Genomic DNA, 23,500 nt, shown 5'->3' with positions numbered 1-23,500 from the left:
GAAATATTTTAATTTCACTGTATACCTGAACAAACCCATTCTTTTAAATTTAACACTGTGTTGAACGGCTTTGAAATTATATACGTGTTCAAAACTTCCATGATATTAAGAACATCACACAGGAGAGTCAAGCACTGGAAGTACCATTAACCTTCAAAGTCTTCATAAATATTTCAGTATTTTCATTTTTAGGCGAAAAATTTAAGAGGAATATATATACAAAGCTACAAAAATGCTGGAATTAAAATAATACTGCATGTTGTTTACTGTGCTCAAGTTTGTATCAGAACCTCAGGAACCTGCACTTCCAGCAGTAACGACATCTGAAATGCTTGGATTTTAAAAATTAAGCCTTACCTGCCAATTGCTGCAGTAAGGACTCTACTTGCAACTTTTTTGACCGTTACAAGACCAAATAATCGAACTGCGTGTTTGGAAGACAAAAAACGGTATCGCAGAAAGTCTGATTAGAAACCCACAAGACTTTTGGGCTTTACTACAACCACCAGAAAAAGCTTTCTACCTCTTCTGTATATGAGGTGGCTGCGTTCTGCTAATACACAATGTAATAAAACATGTTTTAATAAATACATGGTGATGTTTTATTTAAAAAAAAAAAAATTAAGAAAAAGAGAACTGTTCTTATGAAATAGAGACACTGCATCACCAGAACGCCAGCACAGGCACGTTGTGTTTAACATTACTGGCTAATGGGAGGAAAGTAAGATATTGGCTAAGTTAGCTCAAGTATTTAAAACCAAAACAAAATAACAGAATGGTTCAACACAAGAGCTTGCATTCTGTCCTCTGCTCAAGGACTCCTGACACCTGTGAACAAGCAGGGAGGTAAAAAGCATTTATCTTCCAAAGCGAAAAACAGAAACACTAGACCTACGCAGAAAGATTTATTACAGCCTCTGCAATAAATACACAGGAGAAGCTATGCAGACCTCTGGGAATGGGAATTTGCCTTGCTTGCTAACTTCTTCCCTTGGGAACCTCGTATTTTTGATATGATTCAACTTGTTCATTGATGTAGTGAGCACTAAACCAAAGCCAACAAAGACAACTAAGCACTGCTCATCATCTCAAGTCAGGCAGTACCTCAAGACAGCTTCCAGTTTCACACATGAAGCTGTGGCATTTTGATGTTTAATATAAATATCAAGTAGTTTAAGATGCTAGGTCAAACTCACCCTTGTACCAGCCAAATGCCTATTTACCACAATTCACCCTCCTATTCTGCACTGTCTCAATTCAGTAAAGTCTCAAGGAGATGTGTAAACTCCTTTTAAAGACATCTCAGTTTACACTATTGAATTGCTTGGCTAGACACTTGGAGAAACTGGAACAAGAGCTTGTCCTCTACAGCAGTTCCAGACAGGGGGATGGAACAGAACAGAATCCTTATGTTTAGCATATTCTAACAACAAGATCAAAACCAGAATTACATGCCTGCTGAATCTTTCTTGGTCCTTGTTGAAGAACTCCTTCAACATTACTTTTTCTATTATCACTAGAAAGCTGCAAGAAATCTGTGAGCTACTTGTTGGGCCAAAGCTCAATAACATCCGCAGTTTGGAGCTGTGCCTAACCTTTGAGCAGGGAGGAGGAACATGGCTGCATGAGCACTGCTAGAACTACGCAGGAAACTACATGAACTTTCTTATTTTAGATAGCAATTAAGATGGTCTCTACATCAGAATTACCCTGAACATAAAACCAGAAAAAAAATTAATAGCCAACGAAAACCAAAGCAAATGGATCAGTTTTAGTCTTCTCTGCAGTAAGCAGGGAAGACTAAAACTTTGATGCATCTGACAAGACTTATGCTTCAGTCACTTAGTTGCAGATGACAGCAAGCTGAGTGGCGTGGTTGACACAGCTGAAGGATGACATGCCATCCAGAGGGACCTGGACAACCCTGAGCAGTGGGCCTGTGGGAACCTCACGAGGTTCAACAAAGGCAAGTGCAAGGAGCTACATCTGCGAAGGGGTAACCCTGGTATCAATACAGGTTGTGGGACAAGGGGATCGAGAGCAGCCCTGCTGAGAGGGACTTGGGGTGCTGGTGGGTGAGAGGCTGGACATGGCCCAGCAAAGTGCACTCACAGCCCAGACAGCCAATTGTGTCCTGGGCTGCATCCAAAGCAGCGGGGCCAGCAGGGCGAGGGAGGGGATTCTGCCCCTCTGCTCTGCTCTGGTGAGACCCCACCTTGAGCACTGCATCCAGCTCTGGATGCTCAGCACAGAATAGGCACAGACCTGCTGGAATGACCAAAAGGCGGGCTGCAAACATGACTGGAGGGCTGAAGTAGCTCTTGTGAAAGGAAGGGCTGAGAGACCCAGGACTGTTCAGCCTGGAGAAGGCTCTGAGGAGACTTGACTGTCCCCCCTGAATACGCAAAGGGGGACTTTTAGAAAAATGGGGACAAACTTTTTAGCAGGATCTGTAGCAACAATTTTGAACTGGAGAAGGGTCTACTTAGATTAGATATAAGAAAGGATTTTTTGCAATGAGTGTGGTAAAACACTGGAACAGGTTGCCCAGAGGTGGTGGATGATCCATCCACGGAAGTGTTCAAGTCCAGGTTGGATGGGCCTCTGAGCAACCTGATTTGGTTGAAGATGTCCCTGATAACTGTAGGAGAGTTGGGCTAGGTGACCTTCAAAAGGTCCATTCAATCTCAAACTACTTTATTATTTTATGATTTAAGAGCACAGAAACATATTTTTTGTAATAGAAAGTGAACTCAAACTCCATCAAGGATTAAATATTTAATTGTCATGTGGTCTGTGTGGATCTTGAGGCTCAGTTAACTCTGCCCAAAAACATTTTCCTCTGGGGAATCAACTGCACCTCCCTTGGTGTCATGTGCAACCTTGCTGGGGTTGCATTCAATCCCCCTGTCTATGCCATTCATGAAAACTGGTTTCCAGTTTGATACTGGAACAGTTGACTGTAACTGTTTCCGTGTAGCCATCCAATAAACACATCAAACCTCTACCTCTTTAACTACCACATAAAAGAATGCTTTGAGGCCAAAGGGACCTTTAAGATCACCTCACTCCCTGCTGCCATGGGCAGGGACACTAGACCAGGATGCTCAAAGCCCTGTCCAGCCTTCAACACTTCCAGGAACGGGGCACCCACAACTTCTCTGGGCAACTTGTTCCAGTGCCTCACCACCTTCACAGTAAAGAATTTCTTCCTAATACTTAAATTAAACCCACCTTCTTTCATTTTAAAGCCACTCCCCCTTGTCCTGTCACTACTCTGTCTTGTCAATAGTCCCTCTCCAGCTCTCTTTTAGGTCCCCTTCAGCTACTGGAAGGGCACAGCTGGGTCAACCTGGAGCCTTCTCTCCTCCAGGCTCAACAACCACAGCTCCTGCAGCCTGACCTTGCAGGAGAGGTACCCCAGCCTTGGGAGCATCTCTGTGGCCCTCCCGTGGACTTGTTCCAAGAGGTCCACATCATTCTTACATTGGGGGCCCCAGGCCTGGATGCAGTACTCCATGTGGAGTCTCACTGGAATGGACTGGAGAGGCAACACCACCGCCCTCACCCTGCTGGTCATGCTGCTTTTGATGCAGCCCAGAATGTGCTTGGCCTTCTGGGCAGCGAGTGTACACTGCCAGGCCACGTCGAGCCTCTAATTCACCAGCACCCTGAAGTCCTTCTCAGTAGGGCTGCACCCCATCCATTCTCTGTCCAGCCCGTATTTGAGCGTGGGACTGTCCTGACCCAGGTACAGGACCTTGCTGAACATCACAAGGTTTCCAGAGGCCCACCTGTCAAAGTCCCTCTGGATGGCATTCCTCCCTTCCCATCTTCCTTCCAGTGTGTTAACTGCACCACACCCCTCGCTCTTGTTGGCAAACTTGCTGAGGGTGCACCCCATCCCACTGTCCCTGTGACTGACTAAGACATTAAACAGCACTGGTCGAAACAGAATCACTGAGGAATGCCACCCATCACTGGTCTCCACTTGGAAACTGCGCCAGCTGACTGCAACTCTGAGTGTGACCATCCATTATTTCAAGGAAATATTTTAATATTTTTCTGTCAGGCAGAGTTCGCCTTTCATGAAGCCATGCTGGCTGTCACTAAGCATCTCTTTCTTTTCCACCTGCCTTAGCATAGTTTTCAGGAATATTTAAGTCCACGATCTTGCCAGGCACAGAGGCGAGACTGACTGGCCTGTAATTCCCTGCATCTTCCTTTTTTTCCCTTCGTAAAAATGGGGGTTATGTTTCCCCTTTTCCCAATCAGTAGGAACCTCACTGGACTGCCATGACTTCTCAAATCTGATGGATAGTGTCACTTTATCTGCTAGTTCCATCAGGTCCCATGGACTTGTGTGCCTTCAGGTTTCCTACATGGTCTTGAATGTGCTCCTCTCTTACAGTGGGAAGTTCTTCATCCTTCCAGTCCCTGCCTTCGCTTTCTGTGACTTGGAAGATGTGGCTGCAGCACCTGCAGACTTGAGATAAAATCATTGAGTAGCTCTACCACAGGTAACCAGGTCTCCTGTTTCCCTCCAGAGAGAGCCCACATTTATTTTCCCTGGTCTCCTTGTTCATCTACACAGGCCTCCTAGTGTTTTTGCCTGGCTTCCTCTCTGCCAGGATGCATCGCTCCTGACCTTGGGAGGAGCTGGTCCCTGGGCATCAACCACCTTTCTTGTGCCCCTCCTCCCTCCAGGGTTTTAGCAGAGGGACTTTAGCAGAGTCCTGAAGAGACCAAAGTCTGATATCCTGAACCCAGAGCAGTGAGTTTGCAGTGCACCTTCCCTGCCCAGGCCACAACTATGCCAGGGCTAGAGACAGACTGAATGATTTATGGGCTGCATTTAAATGACAGTTGATACTGTGTTAATCAAATCAATGTAAGTTAAGGACTTCCCATTTAAGAGTAAAAAAAAGATAAAGACAAATTTTAACTTTGGCAGAGACACATTGAAAAGCAAAAATGACATCTCAAGAAATCTGTTTGTCAATTTCAATGGCAATTCAGCACGATGCCAGTTACAGGACAAACTATAATGAACAAATAATTGGAAAAGTGACTCCTAAAATACGTACATCAATTTTTTATTTTGTTTAAGGAGAAAAAAAAATTAGGAAGCATTTTTTTTTTTTAACATATTTCAGTAAAATGTCCTAGCTTAATGTTCTGGTTTTTAGGAAAAATAATCCAGCCACATAATCACCCTTTACATAAGTTTCACGTGTTGTAGTTTTGTTGTTCATTACATGTCACATTGGAGTGGTCAGAGAAAATTCTTGTAACATTTTCCTGAGAAACCTGATGCCAGTTCTTCAGTGCAACAGCGCTACAATAATGCTCAGAAGTCAACAAGACTAAGCTTAAGGACCAGGTCCCAAGCCTGCTCTCCCTTCTTTTCTCTTAGAGATACAACTCTACTGCCACGGGCATTCTGACAGCATCAAAAGGACTCTGCAGCTGAAGGAACGAAAACTCACTGAAAACAAGGTGTTCAAGACTTTGTCCTGAGTCTCTCCTTTGAAACTACTGCAGTTACCCCTGGAATCAGTAAATGCTTCAGATGAGTGACAGCAAATTGCAAGCCGGTCACAGGTAAAATATAGGTTTGAAAGTTCCCAGAGGGTTACAGAGAAATCTTCCAGTATCAGTTGCTCTCATTCTCAGTGAGTCAGAGTATTTGAAAGCACCAGAATGGACTGTTGCTTGGGTGATTTAAAAGCTAACTGAGCTTTCCTAATTAGATATGGTGGTTGGTTGGCTGATTGGTTTCTTGAGAATTTTATGAAAGCTCCGATTTACAATGGCTGGTGATAACAAATATGCTGCATTATGTTTCCCTACAGGGGACTGATATGACCCTATAGGTCACTGATGCAACACAAAATGAAGGTTGTGTCTGTACTGCTAAATTAAATTTTTGTACATTTTTTTCAGTTTATTAGCATCTAGATCCAAAGTCATTGTTCTTGAAAAAAGGAGTGATAACATCTGCACAAAATCATTAACATATTTAAGAAGTCAATAAAGTAAGATCACTGTTATCTGTTAAAAACAAAGAAAACCACCCAGAAAAAACACCTCACCTGCATCAGCTCTGGACCGCTGACCTGGTGATTTTCCAAATGGGGTCTTCATTCATCTGTGTTTAAGTGAGCAGCAAAGCTGCTGGACTAGGGTGAAAATCCAGTTCTTCCCAACTCCCAGGATATCTTCTTCCTCTTAGAATTAGACTACTACTTATTAATCCACCATTCAATCAAGAACTTAATACTCCCTCAAATGCAGAGGATGCACTTTCAATTACAGTACTCTGAAAAACAAAACAAGTGAAGTATTTTAATAGCTTGATTTGAAAAAAGAAAAATATCCTTTTAACCAAGTCTCACTTTAATGCTTGTTTACCTACTCAACAGGATGTTCCCTCATATTCTGTTACTCTGAAAACATTCAGCAAACAGAGGGCACATACAGCAAAACAAACACTAGGGCTGCTACTAAGAACCCCAACAGTATGGGGTTCAACCAGGCCAAGTGCCGGGTCCTGCCCTTTGGCCACAACAACCCCTGCAGCACCATGGGCTGGGCACAGAGTGGCTGGAGAGCAGCCAGGCAGGAAGGGACCTGGGAGTTTGGAGTGACAGGAGGCTGAACATGAGCCAGAGTGTGCCCAGGGGGCCAAGAGGGCCGAGGGATCCTGGCCTGGCTCAGGAACAGTGTGGCAGCAGGAGCAGGGCAGTGATCCTTCCCCTGCACTCAGCGCTGGTGAGGCCACCCCTGGAGTGCTGTGTCCAGCTCTGGGCCCCTCAGGGCAGGAAGGACATGGAGGGGCTGGAGCAGGGGCAGAGAAGAGCAGGGAGGCTGGGGAAGGGACTGGAGCACAAGTGCTGTGAGGAGAGGCTGAGGGAGCTGGGGTTGTTTAGTCTGGAGAAGAGGAGGCTCAGGGGAGACCTCAGCACTCTCTGCAGCTCCCTGAGAGGAGGGGGGAGCCAGGTGGGGGTCGGTCTCTTCTCCCAGGCAATCAGCAATAGGACAAGAGGGCTCAGTCTTAAGCTGTGCCAGGGGAGGATTAAGTTGGATATCAGGAAGAAATTCTTTACAGAGAGAGTGATTGGGTACTGTAATGGGCTGCCCAGGGAGGGGGTGGAGTCACCATCCCTGGAGGTCTTTAAGAGGAGACTGGATGTGGCATCAGTGCCAGGATCCGGTGTTAGCCTGGACTCGACCTCAAAGGGCTCTTCCACCCTACTTGATTCTGTGATTCTGTGCTACTTTCCCCTCACAGTCACAGTCAAGTTCCATATCAGCATGTCAATTACATACAGAAAGGAAAGCTTCTTACAAACCACCGAGCCAATACAGGTAGGAATGACCGCAAGCTTAGAAGAAACTGTACTACCTTCACCAGATGTAAAGCACAAATCAACTGTTTCCTTTTTTTAGAAATAACACGCTCCCAATCACATAGCAGGGTAAGTTAGAAAAAGCTTGTAAAAAAAAATCAAGCACTAAAGAAAAGATATTGCACTGCAATGACTGCTCAAGCCACTAAGTCGTCAAGTAAGTTGATTGTTCATAGATCTGCTGAAGTTTCTGGTAACTCTCTACAACTAAACTCATCAAATTTCTGAAGTGTTTATTTAGTCATCACATTCCTCTAGATGAGGGAGGTGAGGACAATCTTTTAAAAGTCCTTTTCAGGATTTATTTCCAGAAATTTGTCATCACCTGAAAAAAAAAAAAAATTCAAAGAATTACAGTTTAACTTATTTCAGAGTAACATTTCTGGAAATTTACGCAGAATAATTCACTACTTCAGTGTTGCCCGCAACAAAGGCAAGTGAGATCAGATCATTTCCTTTAGAGATGTCACTGCTGCAATCATGTTCTCTCTTATCTGTGAATCAGCACCAGTCTTCCATCTTTTATTTCCATTTTGGAAGCTGTTGTCAATTTTCATACAAGGGTTAAAACCAGAAGAATCCCCCTAACTAGTGATCCGGTTGAGGGAACGCAGAAGGGAGGTGCCTTGAGGTATGGTAAAGCTGTTAAGCAGCAAAATGCATTTAACATCTAATACTTGACAATTCTTTCAAGAATCACGCCTGTTAACTTCTAGGAAAAATAACGCAACACAGAGGAATTCCCCCCGGAAAAAACAGCAATAGGGAGACAACATTCAGTAATCTGCAGCTTTTAGAAAGAGCTAACTTAAGATATTCACAGCAGCGATTCATAAGAACCACTGGAATTAAAAATTTATTTACAGGAACTTGCTATTCTTTCCACATTTCATCTCTTCCTGAAATCTACCAGGGTATACACAACGATGCTAAAGGATACCAGGGCAATAACTCTCAACTTCTTAAAAGCACTTGAAGATGTAATAGGAAGCAATTAGCCTGCTTAAACTACTTTCCTGGAAACAGCATCGGGATGGGTTTTGTTACTAAACTCAAAAATATTTTCCTACGGATTAAAACATTCCAGTACAGAAACATCACAGATTACGAAAAACCAAACTCTGAATTCAGAGCACTGCTGTGATACATCACCATATTCAGTCTCACAGGTAAACAAACATACAAGAGATCCACTTCTTTCCTCCAGAAAAGCTGTGAGTTGAGAAACAACTGCAATCTTGTATTATACATTATAGATTGTATTACATATTCTGCTCTAAAAACACCCCACAAAAACAAATAGCACACCCCCCTAAACATAAACCAAACCACCACTACCTCCACAAATACACAAAATGTGAAAATCCTTCGGATTTAGAAAACAACATATCCTTTTACTGTATTATTCAAGGAAGCTGTAAATATTTTTAGTATCTGTATTATATAATTCCTCCTCACACTATTTCCAATTCCTGGAAAAAAATTTTGATTGCACTGATGAGGTAGCTATGTTTAGAAATATAACTGTAACACCTCAAAAGATAAAGTCTTCTGCCAGTTAAGGTTTTTTTAATGGAATGTCCCCAATCATGACTATGCCTCAAGTTTGACATCATATCTCTAAACTGGAAAATTTATTTCTAATCCTTTAGAAGTCACAGTTCACATGCTAGCACTTAATACTAAGTGCTTCACTGAACCTATGGATGAACATAAGGCTACTGAAGTCAAAACATGATTCAGCCATTCAAGCTGATTTCCTAGAAACTAAGACAGCAACTAATTCAAAACCTTACTGAAGATGAAACTTGAGCTCAACACTTGCATTCTGGATTAAACTTACATTCCAATTGCACACTGACTGTTCTGAAGACAGACATTATTAAGAGGGCACAAAACCCGATTTTCTGAAAACAAATTTATGTAGTTCGAGGACAGACAGCCCATTTCCTCAGCACAGGTCACCATCAGTGCAGCTGCAGCTTTCACTTAAAAGGCATATTGTTTTGACTTGTGAGCTGCTGCTCACCAGCCCAGGTGTGTTGCTTGTTTTTACAAACTTTTCTACACCACAGCATACTTTTTACAAAAACCCACACGGAAATTAGATGACTACTTTGTCTGATTGTGCTCTAATTATTGTGGAGTGTTTCAGAGAACATTAAGTGTTAGCCCTACAAATTGTCAACCATATGAGTGTCAATGGAAATAGTACTATCACACTATCAGACTAGGAAGAAAAGTATGATATTAAGACAGAAAAAAATGTAGCCATGTAAAAAAAAATAATTTTTGCAGCATGAAGGGAAATGAAGGAAAACCCAACATGCACAGGCTGCAGTTTTCACTGTGAACCCCTATAAACTTAGTTGTTTAGAAACATTAAAATGTTTATATGAGCTTTTAACTCCATGAAAAAAGTGTAACCACCTGAAATAATTCTCTAGCTTAACTTTTAGTTATCATTCATGACTGTATTTCCACAAAATTGCATGCATTTCACTGCAACACACACACTACCATGCTGTTTACTGTGCTCTCATGAAAGTTTCATGACCACACCATCCACTGAAGAGGGATGTTAGTAGCACAAAACCAGTGATAATTAATGCTACTGACACCAAGCCCACAAATTTAAGTGCCTCGTTCCTAACAGCACATCTAAATTCTACCACCGTGAACACAGAGGGAAACAATTTGCTGAGGAAACGCTTTCCGGGTAAAAATCTGGAAGGAGAGGGATCGTAACGGGATCTGTTGCTTGTATTGAGATTATACCGTTTCTGACAGAAGTGGCAGGCTCACTTCTTCTCAGGTCTGCTCCTGCTGCCAGAGCAGGGGGAGCTCTCAGCAGGGAGCTGCTCACAGGAGAAATGTTTCAGACAGCCAAGTAAAAACGCTGGAGCCCGCCAGGTGGTGCCAGAAGGCACTGCAGGAGAACAACAACCACCGACAGTAATTATTTTGAAGAATTATCCCACAGGTTCAGAATTAAGACAGGCAGCTTTACAAAGGACACTACTCTTTTAGAAGTCCTCTATCTCAGGTAGTAGTTTGAGCAAGTTTATTTAAACTATCTTTTAACACATGACCTTACCAATGCTCTACTAGAGTTAAGAACAGTGATCCATCCAGGTGAAAGCTGGATTAATATTTATTTCTTTTTAGTTTATCTTCAATAACTTGAAGCATTAGTATAGTTTTACAAGATCACATGTAAATTATAACTTACAAATACTGAATTTTAAAGTTCTTACACACACAGGTACAAAATAAATGGAAAGAACAGCCAGAGAGAAATCCTGAAAGTGTAATTTCCACTGTTCCCTATCCACGCTTGTTTTTTGCCTTTTGAATTAGTAAATGCAGCTGTTAAGAGACCACACTACAGTTTGTTCTTTACTTCCACTATGTTGTCCTCATACCATATCATTAAAGCAGCCTGTCTCACTTAATCCAATTTAGCATTTAAGATTTGCAGTGGCTGTAATTTGAAATAAACTGTGACTGTATAATTGAGCCACTTTGTAAAGGCAGCAGTAAAAACTTCATTAGAGTCAGTATTACGAAGCAACATTTTAAACAAACTTGCTTATCTTTTTTAATTTCAGGGACTTGATTAACACATTCCGAGGATCAGAGTATTACCTTGCAAGAATAATTTTCAGAACTCCCTCACTACACTTCTAAATTCCAATAAAAGCACCAGTAAAGAGATCAGGAGACCACGGGACTCTCAGCACCCATGTTAGAATGCAGCTATTTCTGATTTTTTTTTTTTAATTTTTACAGTACAAATGTTAAAAAGATCTATCTTCTTCCAAGCTTATAAATATTTTTCAGCCTTGCCTACATTACCCTTATGGTTACATAAATATGTATGCACTGTTTAATATCCCCCATTATTACGGGAGATTCAAAGCACAGAAAATAACTGTCTTCTCGTCTGCATTAGAGCACTCATCCATCAGTAGCATGAAAAACAAAAAAAACCCCAAAAAAATAAGGAAATAGGACCTTTCACTTTCTACAGAGAAACACCCAACACAAACCCAAAACACAAAGTAATTACATTCAACATTACCACGCAGGACAACTGCTCTACATTACAGGAAGAACACACTGTATCACACTGGGACATAATTTGGTGGTAGGAGCAGATGCTCCTTGTAAAGCCCTGGATGATCAGGAGAGAAATCAATTTCAAAATTCCAAGCACTATACGACAAAGGATAGGGCATTAGTCTTACTCACATATATATGCACTACATACTTAAATAAAAAAATTCATAGGTGAAAAAGTAACTGGAAAATGTGAGGCTTCCCAAATGTATTCCAGCCCAAGATAAGAGTCCATAGATCTAAGTGGTGCCACATCACAGAAACTGATTATGGAAGTTCAGCTTCAGGAGGCAAAGTCTCTCCAAAGAGCATTCTGGGAACCTTTAGCACCTAGAATCCAGTGCCTACCTACTCTTTTGAAATACACCAAGTTGTCACTTTCTAAAGTGCATCTAAATCCTACTGCAATCAAAGGATTATTTCAGACTTCCTGGGCAACTACAAATTAAGGTAATGTCACAGGATTCTCATCTGACTGGTTTGGTATTTTATGCTAGCCTTCAGGATATAGTACAAATTCCACATCGAAAACACAAGTGTAGAATTCTGGCCTCAAGAAGTGAAAGTCTTCACAAGTGGCTTACCATAAACACAGCTCCACAGGACACCCCATGACATGCACTGCACAGATCAAAGACTTTACTCAGTGGCCCACAAGTGCAAGCAGAGTAAGGATCAAACTGCCCCAGACAAACTGCCCAGAGGTGATTCGAACAGCAGGTCAGCTGCCAGCCTGGCAGTCAAATGGCTATCTGAAAAACAGCTCTCTGGACATCTGTGCTGTGAAAGCACAGAACGGCCTCACGTGTAATTCAACTTACTTTCCTTTTTTTTTTTTTTCTCCCAATCTAGATTAAAACTATTACAGATTATTGGCAGTAACTGTTGACCACAGTAGGAGCACTGTAGTGCAACCTGTATGTGTTTCAAATTATTTTTTTCCCCTCTCTATTCCTTCCGAAAAATCTTCATAAAACCTTTATCTGTTTGCACAATACAACTAGAAATTCCTTGCTTTCTTTGCAGAACTCTTCATCTGGATAACAATTTCAGCATATGTGAACACATCACTCAAAATAGTAAGTATGTATGAACATATCATAAGAGAACTGCTTTTCATCTTCAGGGTTATAAAAGCCCAGGTTGTACTAGTCTAGTTTTCACTCTTTTTGAGGGGTAGAAAAAAAAAGGCCTTATTACAAATGGTAAGGAAAGCTATGGTAAGGAAACCCTACTCTTGAAGTGCATAGATCTGTGGGATCAGTGCACAGAAAGTCTTCTCACACTTCTTAGGGTGAAATTAAGATCATACGATAAGGATAAACAATTGAGGATAGAACAATCAGAAGTATAAAAGTGCTAACAAGTGAGCCACGTTTGTTTTTTGGCTGACTTCATACATGGTCAGAGGACTGCTTACAGAAAGAACCATGACTAGACATTGTCTAAGAATAAACTGTTACACAGTATTAGTAATCATATTATTAGACTGTCACACAGAAGTTATGAAATTGAACTGCACTTAACATAGGAAGCCCCATAAAATTTCTCAGAGGTTTGACATTATCCTGTCATCAGTACTTCACGTAGCAGCAAAATGTAATTTCCAAGTGATTAAAAGTGATGATGTTAAAACTGCTATTATTAAGCAGGAGTTTTAAAACTGAACTTCATCACTCGGTCTTAAGATCTGCCTGAATTAAAGTGCAAACTAGACCATCTGCTGAAGTCAACAGTACGGATTTTATTTAACCATCAGAGCTAGAGAGATAGAAAGAAATAGAAAAGGGGAAGGAGAGAGAGAAAGAGAGAGACAGAAAGAGAGAGAGAGAGAGATTGGTCCATCAAGCAGAAGATAGCCACCACCTGGCTCCACTGGCATCCCACTGGTCCTTCTTCACCCAGGGTTTCTCAGTGGTGGGGGTCCCCAAATCATTCTTCTGGGGACACAGCCCTTATTCAGTCCAAGTGCCAGGTGTCCACAGAGGCACACTCCCATAACTTGGGGTGATCTTTGTCTGACCAGTATTATTATACCACCCTGTGGCTCCAACACAGTCCTCTGTGGACTCTTCCTTGGTTCACAGGTTATCCACAGGGGTGATGCACATGTAGTGGACAGCAGAAGACAGGACAGAAGCAGCAGAAGCAGTAACACAGGTAATCATACAGTGTACAATAGCTATCCCAACCACTAAAAATCCAATTACAGCCATCAACCCAATTCTCCTTAGCCACTGCCCCCACCCTGCGAGTCCCAAGGATCAGAACACTGACATCAGCCAGGAGCTGGGGGATAACTCCTGGAAGCCAATCTTGGGGTTGGACTGATTAGCAGAGATTTCTTCCATTTTGGCTCTGCCTTCTTCAACTGATGCTGTTGCATTGTGAATGGCAACACATGGTTTTAGTGAGATTTAACATTCCACATACCCCTTGTTTCTTTAATTACAACACACCTAATGCCAACTGATTTTGTAAAGCCATTTTTTGACACTTGTCGGACCTGCAAATTAAAGTCTCTGAAAGCACATCTAGTCCCATTACCGAGAGTATGTTCCTTCAGCTAGGCCACCCATGCATAAAAAGTTCTCATGCAAAATACAAGAAGTTCTCATCCAACAGGTTTTCATGCAAACACATCCTTCCACTGGGACCATACTCTATTGCTCCAGGGGACAGAGTTGAGCTCTATTGTGATTTAATCCTGACAAAAAACAAACACTGTGCTTTACTACTGGTCATGACCTTCCTTTACAATTGCTGCCACAGTAAACTGCACCCACAACTGAGATGCACGTGCAGTGCAGAATGTACTGTAGTTACCATACTGACTGATATAAATAAAAGAAATGAGGTAAAGCTAAAGGCCCTTAGGACACGTGGTAGGAAACCCAGCAGCACCCAAGAGAAACCCAATCAGGTCTTCAAGTGGGAACACAAATCTCTTGGAGATCTGGAAAAACCCACCATGGTACTGTCACACAGGGAACAGAAGTGGTATTTTGTAATGTAATATCTAATGAGTGATATGGAACATTTGGTTCCATAAATGGTTCCAGGAAGAGTTACATGAGAGCTGGTATTCCATCCATGTCCCATTTGCAGTCCGTGGCTATCCCTCACTCTGGTCTAAGAAAGGGGACTCAATCATTTCCTATGTAACATTTTCTTTTGTTTTGTTAAAATAATCTAGTTTACTTGTCAATATCTCCTAAAAATTTAGGCAAATCATTACAAATCTAAACCCTTTTGAGGCAAAACTGGGAAGGGTTATACACATTCCCTGATTTGTATGATTCCAAATATGCATAAATCCTTGTACCAGCTCCCACACTGAATTTGGCTGAATTCCCCAACTCTCGATTGTTGAGACAAAGTTAAACATCTGGAAGATGTAAAGTAAAAGCTTTTCTCACACTGTTTTTTTTCCCCCAGTAAAAAGGCAAATTAAGCTTAGCAAAAATCAAGCAATACATAAAATGGTCTAATATAATCCTACTAATATCTTGTCTCCCAACAAGTCACTCATGATAAAAGCACCAACGAATCACTAGAATTAATAAACTGCAGGTACGTATGGTGGCAATTAAAGCTTCCATCAGTTCCACACAGCTCGGTGGCATCTGTTAGCAGGTTCCTATAAAAAGTGAAAATTCAGCCCACTACAGACCAATTGTTAAAAAGAAGGAATAATCCACTGAGTGATAATTCTGTTCCTGTGCCCATCACACAAGTAACTAAAAACTTTAAGGGGTCTAGGGGAAAAGTGACTATTGTATCTCCTTGGCTGTTTTCTGTGAGCTCCTCATATGAATTCACTGCCCAGTCCCCCACTCCAACTGGTTAATCTGCTCTCCAGGAGGACCGAGGGGACCACAGTGTTGCAATGCTGAAGGGAGTCATCCCTAGTGGGTGACTCATGATCTCCAGTGGGGGTGTTCTGGCAGCACTCCTAGAATCATTTCTGGAAAAATAAAACAATACAAGTCTCAGAGGGATTGGTGTGGACAGGTTATCCCTTAGGGGCTCACGCTGTTTAACAGCTTGGACTTGGTATTTCTCAGGTGGAAATTTCATGAAGCACTTGCCCCACTGCTGTTGTTGCTTCCCTACCTTGTCAGGGGGGTCTGATCCGATCTATTTCTTGGCTGGAGGGAGTGAGATGGTGGAAGTTCAGCCTGCACAATCGTGGCTGAATGCCTACACCCCTGTGGGAATCTTTTAAAGGTGCATTACCTCTCTTCCAGGTAAGTGCCAATTGAGCAGAAGTTCAAGATGCAGTATTAGCATTCAACTCCTGTAATAAACTGTAAACTGTGACAGTCTCTTTGGCTCATGCACCAGCCAGACAGGAGAAAAGGGAGTGTGAAACCACCCCATCAAATGACCAAGCATGTGAATGCTTCTTTTGCGGCTGTTAGGTTTGCAATACTGGGTACTGCAGATGTTACAGGAGCCACATCAGCTATAACTTCAGAAATTCCATTTTGGTGAAGCAAAAATCTTACACTGTGATACACCAGCAATCCTCGAATCAGGTCTTGCATGGAGTAAACACACTGTAGTCCCTGGATTTGTTAGGGTTAGCAGATTTCTGCTTCTCACCCAGGAGCCATAAATTAACCTTAGCAGCTTGGCAAATAATGCCTGCTCCGTCTACTATGGTGATTTTAACTCCTTGCCATCCAGTTCACACACCCAGCTTCTCAGCATCCCACTGCATTAATACGGAATGTTGGACTGCCACATCTATTGGAAATGTTATTGATGATGAGAAACAACTGGAATCCAAATGCATGGGATGCATTCACAGGATTCCACTTGCTGGATTTCAGTCTCACCTGATTTATGCCCAGACTGATACAACAATAGCTGCATATGGCACCATTTTAATCCATAAAGTTCTCTCTTACATGCATCCCAAAGCTGTGCCTGAAACTTTCCAATATGATGGTGCTCAGCAGAAAGCAATGCCTCTACCCACAGCCTCTTTTCAAGCTCAGCAACAGGCACTGCCTCTGCCTGGAGCCTCATCATTTTCCTCTTTTAGCTAGCAGTTCAGTTCTTTCACCAAATCCTATTTCAGATTTCAGAACAGTGAGCACTCCTGTTGTGCTTCTGTAAGGGCAGCACCAAAACAGCATATACAACTGCCTTTCCTTTGCCAGGTTTTAGTTTATATTCTTTTGTAAGAACTGCAATTTTATCAGCCAATGACTGTAGATCATGCCAATTTTTACATGTTCAGATCCAGGAGGAGAAGGTTTAGCATTATCTCTTAAATTTCATCAGGAGGGGACATCCCCATTTGACTCACCCTCTGCAGTCACTCCTGGTCATTCCTTTGGAATCAGTCATTAGCCCACTGAGGGTTAATGTCTTTTTCCCTGTTGACCATCTGAGGGTCAGCTTGACTTTCTCCTGGAGAAAAAACAGCTCCAGGTCACACCAGAATACATTGCAACAGCTTTGCACCGCACTGATGACTACCACATGCAAGGGATCTGGCCCATGACGACAACCTGATGTTAAGATCCAATTAGTGAGAGATGCCTTTGCCCAAAGTAAGGTGAAAATGAGACCATATGCCGAAGTCAACAACACAGATTTTATTTAACAACCAACGTGAGGTAGAGAGATAGAAAGAAATAGAAGAGGTGAGAGAGGGTGAGAGAGGGAGATCAAGCAGAGGGTACATCAATAGCCGAGGATCCAGCAGGGTCCCACAGGTCCTTCTTCACCCTGGGCTTCTTGGCAGAGCATGCCCCTGCATCGCACCAGGGTACCAGCTTTGTACAATCCAAGTGCTGGGTATCCATGAGGCGTATTCCCATAACTGGGAGTGATCCTTGTCTGACTGGTGATATGTGTATCAGCAGTTGCTTCCTTTCACACAGTTTGCCACAGCTGGAATTTCTGTCTGGATGCTTTAACCAGGATGCACTAAACAGACCTCATCTCTGCCAGGCCTGGAATTAGCATCTTCCTCTCGCAAATTCCTCCCTTCTGTGCTTATCCCAAGCTCCTGTTGTAGAGACTTACCTTATGGCAAGTTCCTTCTATGGCCCTGACTGTGTTTGAGACAGGCAACTGTGCTCTTGATGTCCTCACACTTCCGTTTTATCACCCAAGTGATAAAAGAATCAGTGTACATTCAAAATTACCTAAAGCTATGACTTCACATTCTTCTAAGAGAAGAGTTGTTAAATGGAAGAGAAGGTAAGAACAAGAACCCCCATACATGTTTTTGATCAAACAGCTGATAAAGAACCTTACTTCACAACACAGATGTTAAAACCATGAGGCACTTTTCCATTGATCTTATTTCAGCACATTCTGTACTACTAAGAACACTGTAAATAAAACACAGCCCACAATCAAGTCCTAGATCTGAAGCAGGAACTGCTGTTGCCCAAGCTGTTGGAACTCCAAGATAGCAGTGTTAACGTTTTAATTTTACAGTTCTTATTTCAGACCAATTAAAAAAAATTTGCTCCAAGAATATGCAAAAAAACCCCCCACAAAACAAAGTAGCAGTGAACAATACTGAAACAGTGCATCTTGAAACCAACCTAAAATACTTGAACCTTATCTAAAAATTGCATTTAATAAAAAGCCAATTCAGACATCAAACCTAGAAATAGCAAAATTAAATTCAAGCTTCTGCATACAGACAACTGCTTGATAAGTTAAAGAAGGCTTCTAAATTACTACTACGTTTTTTAAAGACTTGTTCTACTGAACTCAAGGCCTTTTTTTTTTTTTTTTTTAAAAAAGTGTTATTAACCTTTTTCCTAGTAGGATCTTTTGAACTTGCCATGATGCATTGCTATTTAGTAAGAGTTAAACAAATATTAAAGGCAAAGTTGAGCACCCCGTAAGCTTGCTTCACTCTAATCACACAGCTTTCCTTACAAAACCACAATTAATTATTTCCACGTTCATTACAGCTCTGCTCTTCTCACATTTCACAGCATTTTAAGTATGTGCATAATAACCATTTATGAGGTGAGAAAAGCCTTACCAAGCCCACAGAAGAGATGACCAGTGATGCCACATACACACATTCAAGTGCTTCTATCAAGGGTATCAGGTGCAGTCTGTGCCCCTGGCAGCAACCAGGCTTGCCTGGTTCTGCCCATGTTTATCTCACACTGGTTACCTTTCCACGCTGGCAGAGCCTCTTTACCTGTCAAAAGCACTTGCCACTCTATCATAGTCTCTAAAGCTATCTGCCACTCTGAAATACTGAACTAAAGCAAGCCAAGAATCCCTCTTTTAAAAAAAACCTTAGAAATACCTTACTTCTCAACCACTCCCTTACACTCTTTTTGCATCATTCCCCTCCCTGACTCCAGCCTTCAGTCTTCCTTACATTTACATAAGCCATTTTACCACCACTTTATAGAAGAAGTCCTTCAGTCACTTCACCATGACTAATTCAACAAGATGCTCAACCGTTTTTTTACATACCAATAACCTTGAGACCACTGCAGAGTTTTATTGTGTTCTAAGCTGCCTGCAAAACTAACCACAATACATACTTCTCTGTGGTTTCTGGTTTCTCACTGAGGGCTACTTGTCACAAACAAAACTTCCAGCCTGCCTTTCAGTCAGTAGCAAAAACCATTTAAAAAAGCACAAGGTAGATCTCAGAACACAAGCTAAGCAAGTCTCAGTGGCTGCCTTCAGCAGCGCAGCAAGCACCACCACGGAATTGTGGCTGCAATCCTACCCAGCCCGCACAATGCTGCACACAAAGGACATGGGCACTTACGGATCTGGCTGCCAAACTCCAGTGGGTCTCCGCTATGTATGCACGAACCAGAACTGCTCAGTGCTTGTCTTTGCAGAGCCGATTTTACTCATTAGCAACTCCCTAGTTTGTTTGTTTGCTTTTTCGAGTTGAAAAACACTATGTCCTTAAAGAGATACTCTTTATATTCCTCAATTTCACACCTTGGATTTAAATGTTAAAGTACTAATCAAGCAGGCTGCAGTTTCTTCCTGCAGGAAGAACACTCCTGGTTTTCGTAGCTATATCATCAAATTCTGATTAACATTTTATTGTAAATGTACTTCAAAAAATTTTAAGCATACATCCAGACTAAGAAGTGCAAGTATTAATGGACAACCTCAGGCAGTCAAGAGGAACTGCAAGCAAGCAGTACCACAAAATTCTTATAAGCCTTCTTAGAAGCAACTCCCAACACCAATCACCTCACCAGTTCAAAATGCAACAAAAGGAAGCAATTTTTAATCCTTCATCTTACACCAATGTATTTTGACCACATACACACTGGTCTTTCTACCATTTTGTCAGAGGACTGGTTGATGTTTCACTACGAAGTCTTAGAACCAGTGGTCCCTTTCTGCCTTCCATCCAAAGATCACCGACTTACAGTTAATTAGGTCATCTAAATTAATCAAAAGCCTATAGCATAAATTCAGTTCCTCAGCTAATAACAAATAAAGAATCACAGAATCCCTAACGGTCAGAAAAGATCTCCAAGATCATCCAGTCCAGCCTTTGGCAGAACACTACCATGTCTGTCAACTAGACCATAGCACCAAGCACTACATCCAGTAATTTCTTCAACACTTCCAGGGATGGTGACACCACCACTTCCCTGGGCAGCCTGTGAATATGCTTTCTAACATATTTGCAGCTCTTCCTCCACAAACACTCACTACAGTGGAGTGCTGAATTTTCATTAATGAACCAAGTTTGTCAGAAAACTAACTGATACCTGACAGATCATGTCATACCTCATTTTCAGTTAAGTATTTGAGACTTTTAGCCAGCCAACAGCAAAACACAGGACACACATAAGAAAGTACACTGCAATTCCTTATAAATTTTGAAGAAAAAATGCTTTTCAAATATTAAAGTACCAGTTAAGCTGTCCAAACTATTGCCTTTGTACTTTAAATGAGAGCAGCATTTTTCATTACAGTGCATAGAACTCACTAGCTTACACACTTGATCTTACATGACTAGTCACAACTTTAAGAACAATGAGGCGGTACAGGACTTAGAAACATTTTTGAATTTCCTTCCAGTTACTCCCAAAAGTAATCTACCCAATTCTGCAAATCAAACAAAATTAATATTGTTACGAGGCCAAGTCCTACCAAACACTTCACTAGGCCTTTCTCCCTTGATGAGTTAATATGCAATTGAAAATAGTTGTGATTTTCTTCACCCTTCATCATCCATCAGGAATACTGCTAATGAGAACCAGTACTGCTTAGAATGCACTTCAAGCAACGTATCAATGCATACACAACTGTGTATAGGAGAAGAAAGAAATACACTAGTTAATTCAAGTGATCTCTTCACCTTACAGACTGAAGAGGTAGGACAGCTCTAAACCCAGAAAAAACCTTCCCTACTATAGTTGAACACAAAATACAATTATTACATTAGACAGATGAGCACTACGGATACACTAAGCAAGGGACAGTCTTACAGTATACAGAATGAGTAAGATAACCAACATTTTTAGAGAAAGAGAACAGTGCTTTCCTATTTATTTTGTTAAAGACAGCAAAATAATTGAGGCTGATTCGCAGTTTTAGATCAACAGGATATTCACTCATTCTCTATCTGCGCAGGGGACAGTTTTGCTCTTTGAAGGGGCAACGACATGAAATTCTTTCTGAGCTGCTTACTACTCCTTGCTTTGTTTCAACAGTATAGCTACTATGTATCTATATAACTAACTCTGTAGTTTGTAGGGCTAGGAACTACAGAGTTGCAGTCAGCATCTCGGCACCCAAGCGGAGAGCAGTGCCGAGTCACGTCCCCGAGGTCCGCACGGGGACCGGCCCTGTCCATCCCACAGACTGTGGGATCAAGTGCACCCCCAGCAGGTTTGCTGAGGACACCGAGCTGTGCGGTGCAGCCAACATGCCGGAGGGATGGAATGCCACGGAGACCCTGACTGGTTTGAGAGGTGGGACTGCGAGAAACTCTGGACGTTCAAGAGAGCTGAGTAAGGGCAAGGTGCTGCACTTACGTCAGGACAATCCCCAGCAAAAAACACAGGGTAGGCAGAGAATGCACTGAAGTGCAGCCCTGCAGAGAAGGACTTGTGTGTGTTGGTGGAGGAGAAGTAGCTCAGTGTGACTCAGTAACGTGCACTTGCAGCCCAAAACACCAACTGCATCCTGGGCTGCATCAAAAGCAGAGAGGCCAGCAAGGGAGGAGATGCTGCCTCTTTAGTCCACCCTCCTGAGAGCCCCTGCAGTGTCAGGCCTCAGCACACAAAAGACATTGACCTGCTGGAACTGGTCCAGAGGAGGGACACAAGGCTGATCACAGGGCTGGAGCACCTCTCCTACAAGGCCAGGTTGAGAAGGGCTGCTCTTGTTCAGCCTGGAAAAGAGGCTTTGAGACAACCAAACACAGCCTTCCAGTACCTGAAGGGGACCTACAAGAAGGCTGCAGAAAGACTTTTTACAAGGCATGTAGTGACAAGAATGGCTTCCAAGTGAAAGAGGGTAGGTTTAGATTAGGCATTAGGAAGAAACTCTTTACTGGTTTATCAGAACTCCTCAGAACATGATGGAACAAGTCATACCTACACAAGCACCTTCTATAGCTGAAAAAACTAGTCTTCCTAACAAAAACTAGCTCTCAGTGCACACCTAAAGTTTATTACACATACAGCTTCAGTAAGTTAAACTATGATGTTTTCATCTGAAGCTTAGTTGACAAAAATAATGTATTTTCTGATACCATTCCCTCACAGTACTTCACTGTACTTAAGAAAAAAGCCTTCTGTTCTAAGAGATTCCAGATTTTGACTCAAGTTACAGATCCTTATGGAGCAAAAGTACAGTGATTTTAAAAAAACCCACAATGAATAAGTGATGAAGTAGCAACAAATTTCCAGACAATTCCATATACACAAGTACCTATAAACTCACCACATTTTATAATTATACCTTGATGCCTCAGAGCTTTTCTTTTTGATTTTTAATTTTTGTAGATTTTAGAAGCAGTTGGGTAGTGAAGGTAGATTTTAACGTAGTTGTACTTTCCCACACACTGCAGCCTAATGTTTACACATACCCAAACCTGCTGCCCCATGTCATATCAATCCCTCTAAAATTCCGTTAGCGTGTTTAGACTCCTTTCAAGGTAGAATGGTGGGAAAAACATCCTGAGGCCTGGACCAGGAGATACCACACAGACACAGTGACCTTCACGCCCAGAACTCTGGAGGAACTCCAAGGACTGCACATGCTGCAAAGATGAAGATGAGGAAGAAGGGGTCCCAAATTCCTCCAGACTCAATTCCCCAAGGCGTGTGTTGGGGGCAGAACGGGGCAGAACTGGGGGTGGACAAATCTGGGGCTGGATGAACCTTATTACAAAATCACAGAACTGCTGGCTGAGGGGAGCATGTGGTATGTATTCCCCTGGGCCTTAGATGAAAGTATCTGCTCTCTTTATCTTATCTCATACATTAAATTGGCCTGGAGCCTTTCTCTGCGATCTTCTAGGCAACACCTCAATACAAAAAAACATCATTGTCACCACAGAAATATTAACCCAATCATCTTCAACAGCAAGAATTTCTCTTTCTGCCCTCATGAGCTTTTAATACCAGTGATTGAGTAGACACCTCTCAACCCTCAGGGAAGTACCTATAAACTCACCACATGCTTCAGTAGAACCTGTGAACATTTAACTGTCCACAGCTCCACAACCACCTTTAGACTTGCAGCCTTATTTAACAACCAGGACTAGAAGTCACTGGAGTGAAAACAACACAAAAAACATAACTGTACTCAGACTTATGTTGAATATAACCATCAAATTATTACAGTTCTCTGAACTCACAAACTTGTACAGACAGCATCTCTAACATCTGCATGTCCATAACACACTGAGCAATCTTTGCAGTAACACTGGAAGTGCAGATGCACAGAACTGACTCCCCTTCTGCTAC

General features: G+C 42.0%; 1 protein-coding gene across 3 annotated transcripts in view; it reads right to left on the bottom strand.

Annotated features, from left to right (window-relative positions):
- Positions 1-23,500, bottom strand: part of SPIN1 (spindlin 1) — a 49,117-nt gene that overhangs the window by 13,837 nt on the left and 11,780 nt on the right. For all 3 annotated transcript variants that reach the window (XM_050329670.1, XM_050329669.1, XM_050329668.1), the window contains exon 2: positions 6,096-6,322. In XM_050329670.1, coding sequence (XP_050185627.1) covers positions 6,096-6,147 — 52 coding nt within the window. In that variant the 5' untranslated portion in view covers positions 6,148-6,322. The remainder of the gene's footprint in view (positions 1-6,095; positions 6,323-23,500) is intronic.

Source organism: Myiozetetes cayanensis, unplaced genomic scaffold, assembly GCF_022539395.1.
Source record: "Myiozetetes cayanensis isolate MyiCay16 unplaced genomic scaffold, myiCay2020 scf4, whole genome shotgun sequence".
Taxonomy (NCBI): domain Eukaryota; kingdom Metazoa; phylum Chordata; class Aves; order Passeriformes; family Tyrannidae; genus Myiozetetes; species Myiozetetes cayanensis.
This window is presented reverse-complemented; position numbering and strand designations above follow the sequence as displayed.